We start from the raw sequence: 16,732 nt of genomic DNA, 5'->3' as shown, positions 1-16,732 counted from the left end.
GGAGGGAGGGGGGGGGGAGAGAGAGAGAGAGAGAGAGAGAGAGAGAGAGACGAGCGAAGGAACCAGAACGAGCAATCGAATATAAGGTAACTTTTCAATATTGTACGTTTTTGATCATTTTTTTCTAAACAATCTAATGCAGGTAAAAGGATGTCTGGGAATTTATTGGGAAATTGTGCACATGTAATAAAAAATTAAATACATCAATATATTTTTTATATGATATTTATTATATAGAATGGAATGGAGAAGGCATATTTTTAAAGACAATTTTTAATATCTGTATGGATATGGGTACGGTGCATACGGTGTGGGCGGCAGCGGTGCGTACGGTACATACGGTGTGGGCGGCGGCGGTGCGTACGGTGCATACGGTGTGGGCGGCGACGGCGCGTACGGTGCATACGGTGTGGGAGGCGGCGGTGGTGGGGGTAGTGTATACCCCATTCTCCTCCTCTCCACTTGCAGCGCCCGACGAATGATATTTTTCACTTGCTGAAAAAATACATTTTTTAACTGTAAACAAATTATATTAATCGACCAACTCGCTGTATGTAATTTTTATTCAAATGTGAATTTATTAATAAACACAACGTTTCGATCGTGATTCCGAAACTTTTCAAGCGCTAGTTCAATCAGAAATATGAAATTATTGTATGTCAGATTGTACAAACCATGAAGTACTCAAATTAAATTTAAAATGTATAAAAACATAAAAAGTAGTCAATTATAATTGAAATGTATGTTAACTGTAAGACTTGTCAAAAGAATGGAAAGAAAACGTGTAAACAAAAACAGTACTTATTTTGTTTCCACGTTTCCTTTCTTTTCATTCGTTTTCATTCTTTTGACAAGTCTGACAGTTAACATACATTTTATTTATAATTGACTACTTTTTATGTTTTTATACATTTTAAATTTAATTTGACTACTCCATGGTTTGTACAATCTGACATACAACAATTTCATATTTCTGACTTGACTAGCGCTTGAAAAGGATCGGAATCACGATCGAAACGTTGTGTTTATTTGAATAAAAATAACATATAGCCAGTTGGTCGATTAATATAATTTGTTTACAGTTAATTATTACTGGCGAAAAATTGCGTGCGTGCATGCGTATGTGTGCGCGCGCGTGTGCATGCATGTGATGCGTAACGTAAGCGTATTTGCGTGTAACAGAAAAAAGTAAGGAATTAGTGAACGAAGGAATGAGCGAGCGAGCGAATATGTCAACGAGCAAAGAAGCAAGAGAGAGAGAGAAAACGAGCGAACGAGCGAGCGAGTGAATGAATGAAGAAACATGCGCGCGCGAACGAACAAAACCGAACCTAACCAAATATAATTATAGAAAAAGTACTTACTTTATGCGATACGGGCGCTCCTTTTCCTCTTCCTCTTCCTTTTCCTGCATCCCATGACGGTGGATGATCCGTTGTTTGTTGCCCCGTCGGCGGTGGTGGTTGCGATGGTGGTGGCGGTGGTACTATCGCTGTCGTCGTTGTTTGTTGCCCCGTCGTCGGTGGTGGTTGCGATGGTGGTAGCGATGGTACCATCGCCGTCGTCGTTGTTTGTTGCTCCGTCAGCGGTGGTGGTTGCGATGGTGGTGGTGGTGGTATTATATTCGCAAACGTTTCCCACAAATAAACGTGAGCAATATAATTTTTGAAAAGGTGCAAACACAACCGGATTATACGAGTTGTGGTATTTATGCTGCCGCCTTTGCTACTGCTATAGCGTTGGGAAAAGATCCATGCGAGGAAAAATATTGCAATGACGTGAAGCGCATGAGACGTCATTTTCTTATTATTTTACAAAGTAAGGAACTGACGCTTTTCCCGACCTAAAAATGTTTACACATCACATTTTCAAAGGCATCACATACATGGCAATGACCTCATAATCAATGATGTCATAAATATTGAGTAAAACATTGTTGCTCGATGCGTGCGTTATTCGCGCGAACGCTTCTTGCAACAAATGCGTTATTGCTCACATGCCTCCTATGATCAATCGGAGAGACGAAAAAATAAATTGGTTGCGTTCTCACGGGAATGGGCGTTGGAGGGGCCCATTCTATTTCTAAACTTTCATAAATATTTTAAATTTTCTAAATATTTAATGTCACTGAAGGATGTTATTAGTAAGTAACTTATTCGAAATACTTGGCGCTGCTAAACCGACTCAAGAGGACGGTGTTCCATTGCTGTACTAGTTCAGAATGTTTCTTTTTTCTTCTAATATGTAATAAAAACATTGCCTTCTTTCTTATTCTTATTTAAAAATATTTTAGATATTTTATATATTATACATAACACAAGTTCTCACAAAACAGCTGCATGAACTTGGAGAACACATAGAGCAAGTATTTGGATTTGTCAACATTTAAATTGTTGCAAATACAGGAAGAGGTGGCGATTCGAAGACGAATAAATGCACTCATGGAAGACGTGACAGACAAACAGAAGGAGAACGCTCGTTACAAATGCGGTATGCTCAGTTACAAGACCAGTTGCATCAGTGTTGATTAAATAATACATAATTATTTAAAAATACATCATTATGCTTGTTGAATGTTATGTAGCAAGCTTTATTGCAACATGTATTATTTTCCAAACTATATTTAATTTTAATAAATACTAATTAGTGTCATTTTCAGATTTATTTAGTTTATATTTTTATATATTCCCATCACATTTATTCAAAATCGACGGAGATTCTGCGTTATTAAAAATAATTCAAAGTATTCTGACACATTCACAATCATTTCACATCATTTTATTAACTTATAAGTAATCTGGCTCTAGATTTTGATACAAATAGTAGCGATGTTTCGGTGAATTTGGTTTTTTGTTTTATAAAGATATCCTATAAAAGTTTCATATACGAGAAGCTACAAAATATAATGATTGTATGAAAAAAATGTTATTGGAATGTTCATATGCACATTTGATATATATTGTAAAAAAGTAAGTTTGTTGTGATATATAATACATCATTATAAATAAATGCGCGCATATGCGCGACTCGGAACGCACCCTAAATGTTGAAAGACTTCTTACAGTCCAGTTGACGTTCCAAATGCTTCAGAGTTTTGAAGCATTCACGTTTTCCCGACATGTCGGTAATGTCAATTCTGTCAGCCACTGATATTTTAGTTCCATCGAAGTGGCAGCACTTTCACGAAAAAGTTCACTAACTCTCGTAACAGCGACTAGAGACCCTAGAAGTAAGAGACTGGACACCTCGTCTAGTTGGATACAAAATGGCGGATTTAGTCCGTTCTTGTCAGCTGCACTGGTAACGTGTATGTATTAGTTGAGCAGTGCAGACATATCCGCAATTATTAATATTATTATCGTAAAGGTAAGCATATGCTTAAGAAGTAAATACTAGTTAAATAAAATGAAGATACATTTATAAATGTGTTCATGTTTCTGTTTTTCTCATATTTTATGAACGTTTCATACGTACTTATAGCGATTATTCCACAATATTTTGTTTTATATCATATTTATGATTATATATATATTATATATTACATAATTATATCATAAACATTTCTTTACAATGTAGTTTTATCTGTTTTCCAAGTTTCTTTTCTTCAATTTTCTCGCCTATTCCGTCATCACTGATTGGTTCCGCCATTCCGTAGCCAACCAATCAAAACTTAGACCACAGGTGTCCAGTCTCTTACTTCTAGGGTCTCTAACAACGACTAGAGAGGGTCAAGGGAGAGTGTGGCCAATAAGCCGGAAGCCGCCATGTTGAGCACAATGAGATTGAATTAAGATCGAAAGCGTATATATGTATTGTAAATGCGAAAGAATGCAAAATGTTATGTAAAGAAGTAATATAATCGTGTCAGTAACATTCTACTAAAGAGTAAATATTATGCATGTTAATACTTAGCCTCCAAATATTAGAGAAAATCATTGAATAGAATATGCATGATCTTTATCCATCGAATCGTGTCCATAATGAAATAAATCGTCACGTATCTCTTTAAATATAGACAATGTGTCAATACTACAGATTCTCTAATGATGCTTTTACTATTTGGAAGGAATATGTAGTGATGAAAAGATCTTCTCATCTGTCAAAATAATATAAAATACCATTTCATAAAAGTTATGTTTACTTTTACAGTTAACCTTTTATTTGTTTGTCTTTTAGTAAACAATTTTCTAATATTTCATTAATATTAAATAGATTGAACCGAATATTTATCTGTCAAATAGCATAGAGAACCATTGCGCTTGCGCACATACAAATGTATATCTATATATATGAAACTAGCGGAAGTGTTCTCAATATGGCGGAGCCAATCAGCGATGAGTCCCTACATCGGCCACACTCTCCCTTGACCCTCTCCAAAGCCCGTATTAGACTACGTATTGGAGATTGGAGATTGGAATTTGACGAATCAAAACAAAGCGGACCCAGATTGCTTTGTTCTGATTGGTCAAATTTCAATCTCCAATTCGCAATCTCCAATCTCCAATACGTAGTCTGATACGGGCTTAACAGCGACCGTCCGCTAGCGACACCACCGACAGACTTGACAATTACCGACATGTCGGGAAGACGTGAATGCTTCAAAACTCTGAAGCATTTGGAATGTCAAGTGGACTAGGCAATTTGCCAACATCATTTTGATATATATATGTATATGAATGCATTCTATGAAATAAAATTGTCTCGTTATTATATAATAAAGGCTAAACTTAATACTAAATACTAAATTGCTACATACTAAACGCTGAAAGAGAGAAAGAGAGATTTCTTGTAATACTCGGTCTAGCAGCGCCAAGTATTTTGCATTAAATATTATTTAATCAATCAAAGTTTTATATTTTTTGAAAGTAGGTGTATAACAAATTTTCAAGACAATATATACATATTAGTAAAATAGCCTGTCTACGCCAGTTAGTCCCTGGACCGAAATTAAAGATTTCAAGAATTTTCCCATTACCTGGGGGTGAACCCCTATCACCATGCGAAATTTGGTGTTTCTAGCATGTCGGGAAGTACCCGATCAATTCAACGACAGAATAGGGATTTTATATATATAGATACCCAGTAAGCAAACTGTCAGCAGTATGTCGACAGATTGGCAGCAGATTCAATCAGAATAATGCAACAGATCCGGTACCATCTGTGTCCGCATTAAGATTGTGTTCTGCCCGCAGATCCTGCTAACATGATCTGACAGCAGATTGGCGACAGAAACTGAGCAGAGCCTGCCGACATAACCTGGCGGCAGATTGGCGGCAGAAATAGAGCAGGATCTGCGCAGTGTAGTTGGCAGCAGATTGGGAGCAGAAATCGAGCAGGCTCTGCGAGAAAGTGCCGTAGTAGTACAAATTTATTGGAGCAATATTGGTTAACAATATAAATCTAATTTTTTATGTGGGGTATGAATTAATTTCTTATATTGGTCCACTATTGTAAAGTAATCTGTTTTTTTAATCAATATTTAATTTGATTAAATGGGCAAATTTAATGCCTTCAGATTGCTTGCGGCGTGTGTGGACGTTGTCCATGAGACCCTCTGTGCCGCAAGTGCAAAAATTCTTAGAAAAATTAATATTATTATGTCAAGACGCGTATATTAACTTATATAACTGTCAGGCTAAATCTTAACGTCGAGTAAGAACTCGACATGTTCACCACCTAGTGGTGCGAAGCGAAAACGCATATTCCTAGCCGTGTAAATTTGAATAGTGTCAAAAGCTGCAGATCCTGTTCGGTTTCTGCCGCCAACCTGACGCCAGGTTATGTCTGCAGGCTCTGTTCGGTTTCTGTCGCCAATATGCTGCCAACTACACTGCGCAGATCCTGCTCTATTTCTGCCGCCAATCTGCCGCCAGGTTATGTCGGCAGGCTCTGTTCAGTTTCTGCCGCCAATCTGCTGTCAGATCATGTTATAAGCAGGATCTGCTGGCAGAACACAAGCTTAATGCGGACACAGATGGTATCGGATCTGTTGCATTATTCTGCTTCATATCTGCTGCCAATCTGTCGGCATACTGCTGACAGTGTGCTTACTGGGTGGATTTTGTACCCAATCTGTAGCCTCTCTGCTCACATATTTTGTCGAACAGATTTTGCCAATGTCTGTTCTTCGCAGGTTTGGCTGACTGGGTATATGTATACAGGGTGTTTCGCATAAGGGTAAAAACCTTTCGCCCACAGGTAGATCAGATTGAATTAAAAAGTCCTGTACCATTTTGCGATTTTGCAATAATTAACGAGTTATTAATTATTAAAAATCGCTGTATTAGTCCGGCCCACTGCCGAATGCAAGCGCGCGGCGAGATGTGACCGCCTAGCGATCGAGATTGCTAGACGCGCCGGGAGTTTTTTATCACAATAGTGGCAATGGTTAGGCAGATGCAGCTTGATGTGCTTGATTAGCTTTGTAATTTGAAATAATACTTGGCGTGCCCGGGTCGTATTGGACATGTATTCTTCCCTTGTACTGCCTTGAGTATTTTTACTGATGACTCGTAAATCTTTGTATTTGGTAATATTAAAATAAATATGTTTACAGTTTTACACATTAGCAAAGTGATTATAAATATCCCTTTTCATTACTCACTCAATACATGTAATTTACGCATAGAGTTTACATAAATTATAGGTAGGACGTACGTTTTAATGCGACCCGGGCACGCCAAGTATTATTTTAAATTACAAATCCTCACACTGAATTGCTTCTAGTTACTTGGCTAGTTAACTATGGATTTCATCTTATTTTTGCTTTTTTTATCTACTTGGCGTATTTTTTTTACCTTTGTAAGGTTTTTTTAGAGGTATGATATTTTCCATTTTATTGGGAAAATAGATGAATAACAATATAATAGTATTACATATATGAGTAATGTCAGAAAACTTTTAATATTTACCTTTTTTACTTTTTAACGACTTATCTGCACCTTCTGCGTGATATATATGTTTAATTTTCCAATTCTGTATACAAAAAGATATCAAATAAATATATTTAAAATGTCACGTGAGATTACACTTTATTTTTACGATGTTTATAATTTAAAAGGTGAGTATAACGCAATGGACATTTTTAAGCAATAATATCTTCATATTATTATATGATATAAAATCGTATCGCATTTATAATTAACGTGTAAACTGCATTGCTCAATTACCTTTGAGATTATTATTTTCTAAATATTTTATTTTATAAAATATAGTTTTACAGTTGTCAATATTTGGTAGACCAACAGTATCATGTTTACAACATAGTCTATATCTTAAACGCATACCACTAAAAAAAGCTACAATTCGTTAACTAAATATAATATATCGTTTGGATATTCAGTTGCTAACATCTTATTTGGCATATAATAAGTGCCTTTGAATTCACAGAAATATACGCCGATTGCGCAACTATTAATAGGTGTCGGCGTATTTAGCTTCTCTAACTCGTCTGAAATAAAAAATATATACAATCATGTTATTATACAGAGTGCTTCCAGGTTAAATGACCAAACTTGAAATATGAATTTAGAACCTCAAAACAAAACAAAAATCTTTGGAAGCTCGCAAATGCTTCGCTCAAGAGATTAATTTCTAAAATTGTTAGGATGTAAGTTCTGTTAGGAATAAATAATTCTGAAACAATCTAGGTTTGTCATAATAGGCAAATTATTAGACTAGATGGTCAGTCTTAATTACTAAAGAGAATCATTTATTCAAATTCGAGTTTTCTGCACGCCAACAGGATTCGTCAGTCTTAAAACACAGTTATTTTTCAATAATAATCAACAATAATTATTCTTGATGAATCTTATCAATAGAGAGGTTGTCTATCAGCGATAAAATAACTGTGAAGATAGATAACTTCCATCGACTGAGAGTATTTTTCATATAAGTGTGGATGAAATTCCTAACTCAGAAACAGATCCTCTGATACTTGTTGATGGGTTTTAGTTGTAATGCTGCAATATGATACCAATTATTCTTTTATTTTGCAGAGGTTCAAAAACTCCATCAGTTCGTGGCACCATATTAAATGACCCAGTTTCCCTCAATGATTCGTTGAAATGTTAAAGATAACAATATCTTATTTGGCAATCTTCTGTTTGAAAATCGCGTTGCGTATTCACAGGGAACAGCATTAATATTTCCGTTACAAAATCTATATAAATATACAATGTCTATCAATGACCTATATACCGAAAAAAGAGATATTTCGATTATATTCAATCCTATGCTTCTGTAGCTTCAAAAGTCAATATCTCTTGAACAAAGCGCTTGCGTGCATACTTCCAGAGGAAAATGTTTTATTTTGAAGTCCTCATCATAATTTAAGTTTAAGAAAATCATATTTTAAGTTTGACCGTTTAACCCAGGGGAATCCTATATATAGTAATTATATGTGTATATAGTAAATATATATAATTCAGATTAACACAATGTATTTAATATAGTTTGTTTATACCTTCGCAAATACGAAATATTCGCTCTGCAGAAAAGACGAAATACCATACAGATTGATTCTTGGCTCTCAGTTCCAAATCATCAATCTCCGTCCATCCTATTATCACGAGCGGTATATTAGGCAATAAAGAATCTTTACAATTCCATTTCACGATCATTCCAACTGCGAATTTCATTTCAGCCTTCCTCTTCTTCGGTTTGAGTATGTATTTTATATGTTTTTTGCTTGGTGTATTGTAACGAGATTAGAAAGTACAAAATAATTAACGATAATATATAATTATCTTTATAATTTCATATACAACACATCCCTATAAAAGATAATCTCTTCAAAGAAGGCAAAGTGGAGTAACAGAAGCTTGTGTTGTCTTCATAAATTAATAACATACATTTTTAATAACATAAGGTACTAAGGAAATTTTAATAGAAGGAAGTCTATTGTCACTAACGTTCGCAAGCTTATTAAATTTAATGCAGTATTACGATTAGAATCTTTCTACATTATTTTTTACATTTATGCTTTCTTTTGTCTCTGCCATTATCTCGCATAAGAAATCACCTTTGTCAGAATGTCGTCGTGACAGTAAAGTAAGATTTAATTATGCACAGAATATTATATTTATATTATCTTTTTGTGTATATGTGTAATCTTTATCTATCACACAAACAATGAGCACGCGTACGCGTAAGGACATACCTCATATTCAGAGAATATACCGGTTTTTCTCTGTTGGAAATCGATGTTCATTAAATAGATGTCTATTGAATCGAAGTGTCGACTTACATAGTAGCATTTAACCCTCAATTCATTCTGCACATATGTGGAAATACGAAAGTTATTTATTGTGGAAACATTTCTTTTTGCATCTATAGTATTTGACAAATATGTGATACGCTTATTTCAAGATATATCGATACTCCTAATAAAAAGTTTTATGTAAAACTAAATAAAATATTCATATGTATAATGGATCTTAGTATTCTTTGTTATATGGAGATATTTTATCATAAAAAAATATATTAATGAATCTTATTTTCAAAAAAAAAAGAAAACAAAACTACAGGAATTTCATTTCTTTAGTTATAAACTTATTGAGATACCGTTTCATACCAATCCATCTACGAGCTTAAATCCATCTTTTGTTCTCTCATATAAACAGACAGTGATGTCGACAAGTCTTCTTTCACCAGATGTAGAAACCTTGTCCACCAACGACCTTCTTCCAACATTCGTCCGAAATTATTACAATTTCTTCCATGATAATAATTATAATTCGTATCTTCCATTGCCATCATATAACTTTTTGACAAACTTATCAGTAGCTACAACAAACATTACATTCATAAATTAAACTAAGATTACAAAAATTTCGAAAACAAAAAATGTTTTGAAATTAGAAACGACTCACCCTTTAAGGGGAGAGGGTCAAGTAAATGACCTAAAACTTTGCGATTTTTTTTCGAAGAGAATAATACATCGATTGTTTTGAAAATTAGTACATGTTTTTATATAGTATTTAAACTGCACACAGGAATTGTTTTATGTAAAAATAATTAAAATTTATTGAGTAGTAGCTGATTGAAGTTGCCTCCTCCGCGAACGCGCCGTGGATCGCAGCTCAGTGAATTTTCAAACAATCGATATGTCCTTGCAGATACATATACTTTAACATCTTCTCCTCAGCATGAACCTAACGGATTGTGGAAATTTTTGCAATAAACAGTTGTTTTTTGCAATTGTTTGTAAAGAAAAAAGTCGTTTGTTTTTAAATTGCTATTATTTTCTCAATTAAAAATTTATTTTCCTAAATAGGTTCATGCTGAGGAGAAGATGTTAAAGTATATGTATCTACAAGGACATATCGATTGTTTAAAAATTCACTGAGCTGCGATCCACGGCGCGTTCGCGGAGGAGGCAACTTCAACCAGCTACTGCTCAATGAATTTTCATTATTTTTACATAAAACAATTCCTGTGTGCAGTTTAAATACTATATAAAAACATGCACTAATTTTCAAACCAATCGATTTATTAGTCTCTTCGAAAAAAAAAGTTTTAGGTCATTTGCTTGACCAATAAAGGAAGTTCTTCCTTGTCGAGAATTACATTATGCAAAAGGTAGCGTTCGACATATAAATTGTGGGGGTGTTGAAAACAATGGCCTTCCCAAATGCTTTCCTGCAAGAACTCATCAGAAGGATTGTGGTAGTACTTTTCGCTCATTTGTGCCAACAAATGCCGCAATTCTTCCTTACATTTTACTCGTGCGTCTTCAAAACTGAAGTAGCCTTTATACATTTCGGTTTGACGAACATTTTTCAAACCAGGGTATCTGGAATAAAAATGTAAGGAAAGAATATATTTAATTTTTCGAATCATTGGATATATAATTGTATAAATAAAACCATTGTCAGAGCAATAAATTTTGAGGAATGGAAGAAAACTTAAAATTACACATACTTTTAATGCAAAAATTAAGATAATTTTTAAAAAGATATTTCTAAAAGGATATATTTAATTGGATAAAAGGAGGATATAAAAAGAAACAACAGCAATAATATAATCTTTCGACATCTTCTTTATGATGGTTATATTTATCTCACAAAAATTACCTTTTTTGAAAAAGGGGAAAAAAGGCGCCAAGTACACGCACCAGTCGCAACCAACCAAATAAAAATTAATCTATTAAACAAATGTCGTATATACATAAAATTAACCAAGTAAAAATTAACTCATTAAAAAAATGTCGTATATAAACCTATAAAAAAATATGATATCGCAAATGGTGCCAAGTAAAACTTTACCAGTCACAACTAACCAAGTAAAAATTAATCTCTTAAAAAAATGTCATATATATATAAAAATAAAAAATAGTAATGCTAAAGAACTTGGCGCTGCTACATCATTAAGTAATACGTTAACTGACAATGCTAACTAATGTAGCAGCGCCAAGTTCTTTAGCATTACTATTTTTTATTTTTATATATATATGAAAATGTTTTTAAGAGATTAATTTTTATTTGGTTAGTTGTGACTGGTAAAGTTTTACTTGGCACCATTTGCGATATCATATTTTTTTATAGGTTTATATACGACATTTTTTTAATAAGTTAATTTTTACTTGGTTAATTTTATGTATATACGACATTTGTTTAATAGATTAATTTTTATTTGGTTGGTTGCGACTGGTGCGTGTAGTTGGCGCCTTTTTTCCCCTTTTTCAAAAAAGGTAATTTTTGTGAGATATCATTAATTTTTTTATTATAATCGAATGTCAACACCCAGTATATTGTAAGTAATTATCGGTATACAAAAAGTGCAATTTATCATGTCAAATTTTTCTGGAATCACAAATACAAGTTTTTTGGGTTGGTCAATTAAAATCGGACACCCTATATATTATAATAAAAAATCGACACCCAGTATATTATAAAATTATAAATACAAGTTTTTCAGTTGGTCAATAAAAATCGGACACCCTATATATTACAACCAAAAGTCGACACCCAGTATATTATAAAATCACAAATATAAGTTTTTCGCTTGGTCATTAAAAATTGGACACCCTATATATTATAATCAAAAGTCGACATCCAGTATCAATATAATTACTCATCGGAAAAAATAAAGTTTTATCTATCGTGTCAAATTTTTCTAGAATAACAAATACAAGTTTTTTGGGTTGGTCAATTAAAATCGGACACCCTATATATTATAATAAAAAGTCAACACCCAGTATATTATAATCCGTATTAAAAACTTAATTTTTTAAAAGTCGGGTACCATACATGGTCAGGTTCACATACGTGAGACACTACCATCTCTTGATTCTTGTTATTTGAATCCCCGAACACACCCCGCAGTCGATAATAACTCGTAAACGCCATCTAGTATACAAAGAATGAACTGTACATTTTCGTGCCAAGACGACGACGACGACAAGAGAGTTTCTTAATGATACAAATTTTCACGATGTGGACTTTGTATCGTAATATCTCCCTTCACCGGGCATGTACGAGAAAAATAAAAACACTTTCATTATATAATTCGAGTACGCAGAATCGATTGAGGCTGTTCTTAACTCGATCGATCCACACGTTATTAAGATCCGCAAATCTCGGCTAGTCTCAACTAGTCGGCTCGCGTAAAGATATACGGTCCGTCTCTCGCTGCCATTGCGCCGCGCGTGAACTTTGCGCGAGACACTACCGTGTCTCTTGATGATAGTGCACCACACAGAAAAACCTCATCATAAGGAAAATTGAAAGTATTACACATGTGAGCCAAATTTATACGCTATATTTTATCTGTTGTACGTTCAAGGAAAATAATAAGAGCTTTTCCGTTGCTTGCATTTCGAAAGAAAAATACGATCTAAACGAATCGCAAAAAAGTACTGACATCTGGTTCCGTTTTATCATAAAGGCAGCTTTGTGGGAAAGGATAGCAAAATGGGATCAAGGCAGCAGGAGTGCAACAACTTGCTCTCGAAACTCCTTTACTTATTTATCTTATCTCTGAAGAATGTAATATAAAATTATATAAAATGTTATTGACGCATGCGAAAGCTGTATCATACACAAAAGAGTCTTTCCCTAAAAAAAAAGTATCTCTTTTAAATCTTTTTTAAAAGCGTTTATTTGATTAGTCACTGGATAATGGATATACAGAGTGTCCCGGGTTTTAACCGACAAACTGCGGGAGCATATTCTACTAGTGGAAATAAGAAAAAATTCTTATATCGAGTTTGCTTAGAAATGCTTTATTACAAAGTTATAAACCAATATTGAAAAGAAATATGAGATAAGTAACAACGGAACATAGTGTAGAATTTGGAAGGTCGAAGATGTTTATGTTATGTGTATTCACATGTATTCATGTTCACTATGTTGAAACGATTCAGTATGATTGTTACTTTCACAACAGTAGCTGTTAGATTTCAATCGTCGTGTCAACTAGCAATTACTATCAGAATGCCAAAAGTGTTTTCAAATGAGGAATACACCGATATTCATTTCGTGTACGGATTCTGTGACGGAAATGCACGAGCTGCCGTACGAGAGTATCAACGTAGATTTCCTAACAGGAGAGTACCAGATAGATTTAAAGCAACGAATTACTAATTCAGTTACTGAGATGCAACAAAATTGTCAGGAATGTCGTACTGTAACAAATTCTGTACTACGTCGATGTCTAGCTTGTATCGATGTGCAAGGATAACATTTTGAAATGCGTCACTAAATCATTGCGTAGATAATTTTTCTTTTTGTGAAAAAATCCGTTGTTACTTATCTCATATTTCTTTTCAATATTGGTTTATAACTTTGTAATAAAGCATTTTTAAGCAAACTCGATATAAGAATTTTTTCTTATTTCCACTAGTAGAATATGCTCCCGCAGTTTGTCGGTTAAAACCCGGGACACCCTGTATTGCGATCAATGTGTTTATTACAGAGCTACGTTCCGACTTTTGCTGTTAATACTGAAAATTTAGTTCATATATTACGTACATCGAACTTAAACAGTTATTTATATATTTTTTATGCAATTCGCAACAGAGCAGCAATCACGTAACACTTTTTCTCTAATTGTAAGGCGGAAGAAAAGTAAAAAGTTTCATATTTTAAAATGTCACATATCTTATATGAAACCATTTCAAACACTTTCTAATTACACACTTATGAAACAAACACAAACTTAAGCACTGAATTCTTACAAAATTTCAACAAACCAGATGGCGCTCGCGGCGCAGTTTCTCGCGAGCAAGAGTTGCCTAACAAGGTATTTATTAAATCGCGATACACTGGGAATATCTGAAATCTGATGGTCGGACTAAGATGCAGTAATCTCTCGCTCTAGGAACCAATTCATCCACTACGCGCCAACAAATTCGTTAGACTTAATACATATAAACATTTGATTTGCAGGAAATTTCAGAAAATCAAACACCTTACGCGTGTAATATAATTAAACACCAACCACAAACCCAACACTTATAAATGTTTGAAATGTCAAACATTAATAAACATCTTGAAAACGACGACAACGAAAGTGTTTGAAATTTCAAACACTTATTATTTAGAATATACAATAATTGCATATATATTGTATTGCAATGTTGCTGCAATGTTACATTGCAATATTTCTGCAAGCGGACATTTTATTGTTGCTGCAATGTCATAGCAAGCTTGCAGCAATATTTCGTAATGTTACTGCAATGTTGCAATCTTGCAGGAAAACATTACTGCAATGTTGCTGCAATATTTCTGTGCTGTATGTGAAGAGACAAACACCGCATGCGCATATTACCGAGCTCAGATTCTGGTTATCACACATCATTGGTCGAATAGATTTGGACGAATCTCGTTAGGATAGAAGACTCCAATGTTTTAATAAAATGAATTATTAATATTAATTAATTACAAATTTTGATTGTGCAATGTTTCCGAAACATTAATGTCATGTTGCTACAAGTGTGCTGGTATTTTGCGGATATATATCTCTGCAATGTCTTTGTACTGTTGCATTGCAATTTGCAACGTTGCAACGTTGCTGCAATGTTGGTGCAAGCTTCTGTGTTGTATGGGTTTTCAAGGCAGATCCCATTCATATAGAACCAAGGCTGCGTTCCATTATTCACTGCTAGAGACCCTCATAATCTCACAACATTTCGTAAACGGCTCTCGCTTGTGTGTGTTACCCCCTCCACTACTCGGACCGCGGACCGCGTCTGCATTCTGGCATCTCTGATCCAGAGCAGTACCTCTGAAGTAGCTGCGCAGATGGGATATATCTCTGCATAAACGAATGACAAACTGCGCTGCAGTCGCTTTCGCAGGCAGAATAAACGAACAACATCTGCGGCAGCCACTGCGTAAACGAACGCACCCCTTGTGTCCACGATGCTAGAAATCGGATCGAGATCTCGGATCGATTTCTAGCATCGTGGACACAAGGTTTAACTCATTTGTAACATTTTTTATAATCAGTTTTTAAATTGATTTTAGATTAATAATTTAATAATTTTTAATAATTTTTTTTATTTAATAATTTTTTTGACATATAGTTTTGGATAATTACATGCCAATATACGGTTGGCCCACGTGGCACAGTGTTGCCAGAAACTGGGGATCTATTACGTATCTCTAGCGCGGAGTGAAAATGTGAAAAGTGAGCAAATTTACTATATATTTTTCTCTCTCACATTTCCGGTTATACTCCACGCGCGCGAGCCAATCAGGAATCGTTCACCCGGTGTCCGATCTCTGTTATAGGATCTTTAGTATTGGGGTACCTCGGTACCTGTGGTGGGGATGGTCACGTGACGTGACCATCCCCACTCCATCCTCCATCCCACCACAGCTAGAGATTGGAGGGTCACTAACTACTCACTGCTAAAGCTCACTTTTACTCAGTGGGCCACAGCGTCAAGTGAAGTGAAATCTCTGTGCTACGTACTTAGTCGAATTTTCCATCAAGTACCAACTCGAACTTTCCGTGAGTCACGATGTCTGAAATTCTGTGGACTGGTAAGTACACGTAAAAATTTAAATTTTCATTTATAATTTGAAAAATTTCTAGATACATTATACTATTCACGAACAGTTCACGCATGTATATCTCTCATTACACAATATTATGCATAAAAATGTTGTTTGCCAAGTATTAGATATTGAAAAATTATCAGTCACGATTTAAATTATCAGTCATTTGAATCTTATGTTTAATTCATTTTTACTATTTTATTATTAGAAATTTCTTGAAAAATACTGCTACTACTTAGACCCGTTTCTACCAATGTTGTTTAACTTTAACCGTAGTTAAACTTTAACTTTAACTGCTCTAACAGCCTAATGACCCAACTTTGGTCCGCCTGGTCCACCTGGTCCACTTGGTCCATAGGTCAGTCTGGTCGCCATGTTGGGCCCGTAGCTACTTTTCGTCTCTTTCTAACTATCCGCCTTAGGCCCGTTTCTCCCATCTTTGCCTTAACCTGCAGTTTAGTCAAACTTTCTTTAAAATTAAAATAAATATTAAAATAAATTAAAATAAAATTAATATAATACTTCGGTTTAATACTGATAGGTTTCTACCAACATTGTGAACGTTTAGCTAAACTTATAAAGAAGCAGAAAAATTTATTTTGATAGATATATGATGTTTTGATACAAAAATAAATAATAGAAAAAGCCCATACAGCCATGAAAGATTGCAAAAATGTCTCACGGAAATATTGTAATATTGCAGGTTGATTGCGCAATATATTTGC

The 16,732-nt window shown here is 34.5% G+C and overlaps 1 protein-coding gene and 1 long non-coding RNA gene across 2 annotated transcripts; one reads left to right on the top strand and one right to left on the bottom strand.

The window, feature by feature from the left end:
* Positions 1-209: 209 nt before the first annotated feature.
* LOC113561911 (formin-like protein 14) lies at positions 210-2,629 on the bottom strand. The gene is made up of 2 exons (XM_026969514.1): positions 1,365-2,629; positions 210-495 (listed from the first exon to the last, which is right to left on the bottom strand). The coding sequence occupies exons 1-2, from the start codon at positions 1,797-1,799 to the stop codon at positions 274-276; spliced, it is 657 nt and encodes a 218-aa protein (XP_026825315.1). The 5' UTR covers positions 1,800-2,629; the 3' UTR covers positions 210-273.
* Positions 2,630-3,250: 621 nt separating this feature from the next.
* On the top strand, positions 3,251-3,892 carry LOC113561986. Its single transcript, XR_003406544.1, has 2 exons — positions 3,251-3,366; positions 3,704-3,892. It is a non-coding gene; the product is annotated as an uncharacterized LOC113561986 (long non-coding RNA).
* Positions 3,893-16,732: the final 12,840 nt, after the last annotated feature.

The sequence above is a fragment of the Ooceraea biroi genome, chromosome 5, assembly GCF_003672135.1.
Source record: "Ooceraea biroi isolate clonal line C1 chromosome 5, Obir_v5.4, whole genome shotgun sequence".
Taxonomy (NCBI): Eukaryota; Metazoa; Arthropoda; class Insecta; order Hymenoptera; family Formicidae; genus Ooceraea; species Ooceraea biroi.
Note: the sequence above shows the minus strand (reverse complement) of the source record. Positions and strands in the feature narration are given on the sequence as shown.

Excerpts from the sequence above, each read along its gene's own strand:
- LOC113561911 (XM_026969514.1), bottom strand. The coding sequence starts at position 1,799 with ATGACGTCTCATGCGCTTCACGTCATTGCAATATTTTTCCTCGCATGG. Across the intron at positions 496-1,364 it reads GAGCGCCCGTATCGCATAAA|CAAGTGAAAAATATCATTCG; the intron begins GTAAGTACTTTT and ends GTATTTTTTCAG.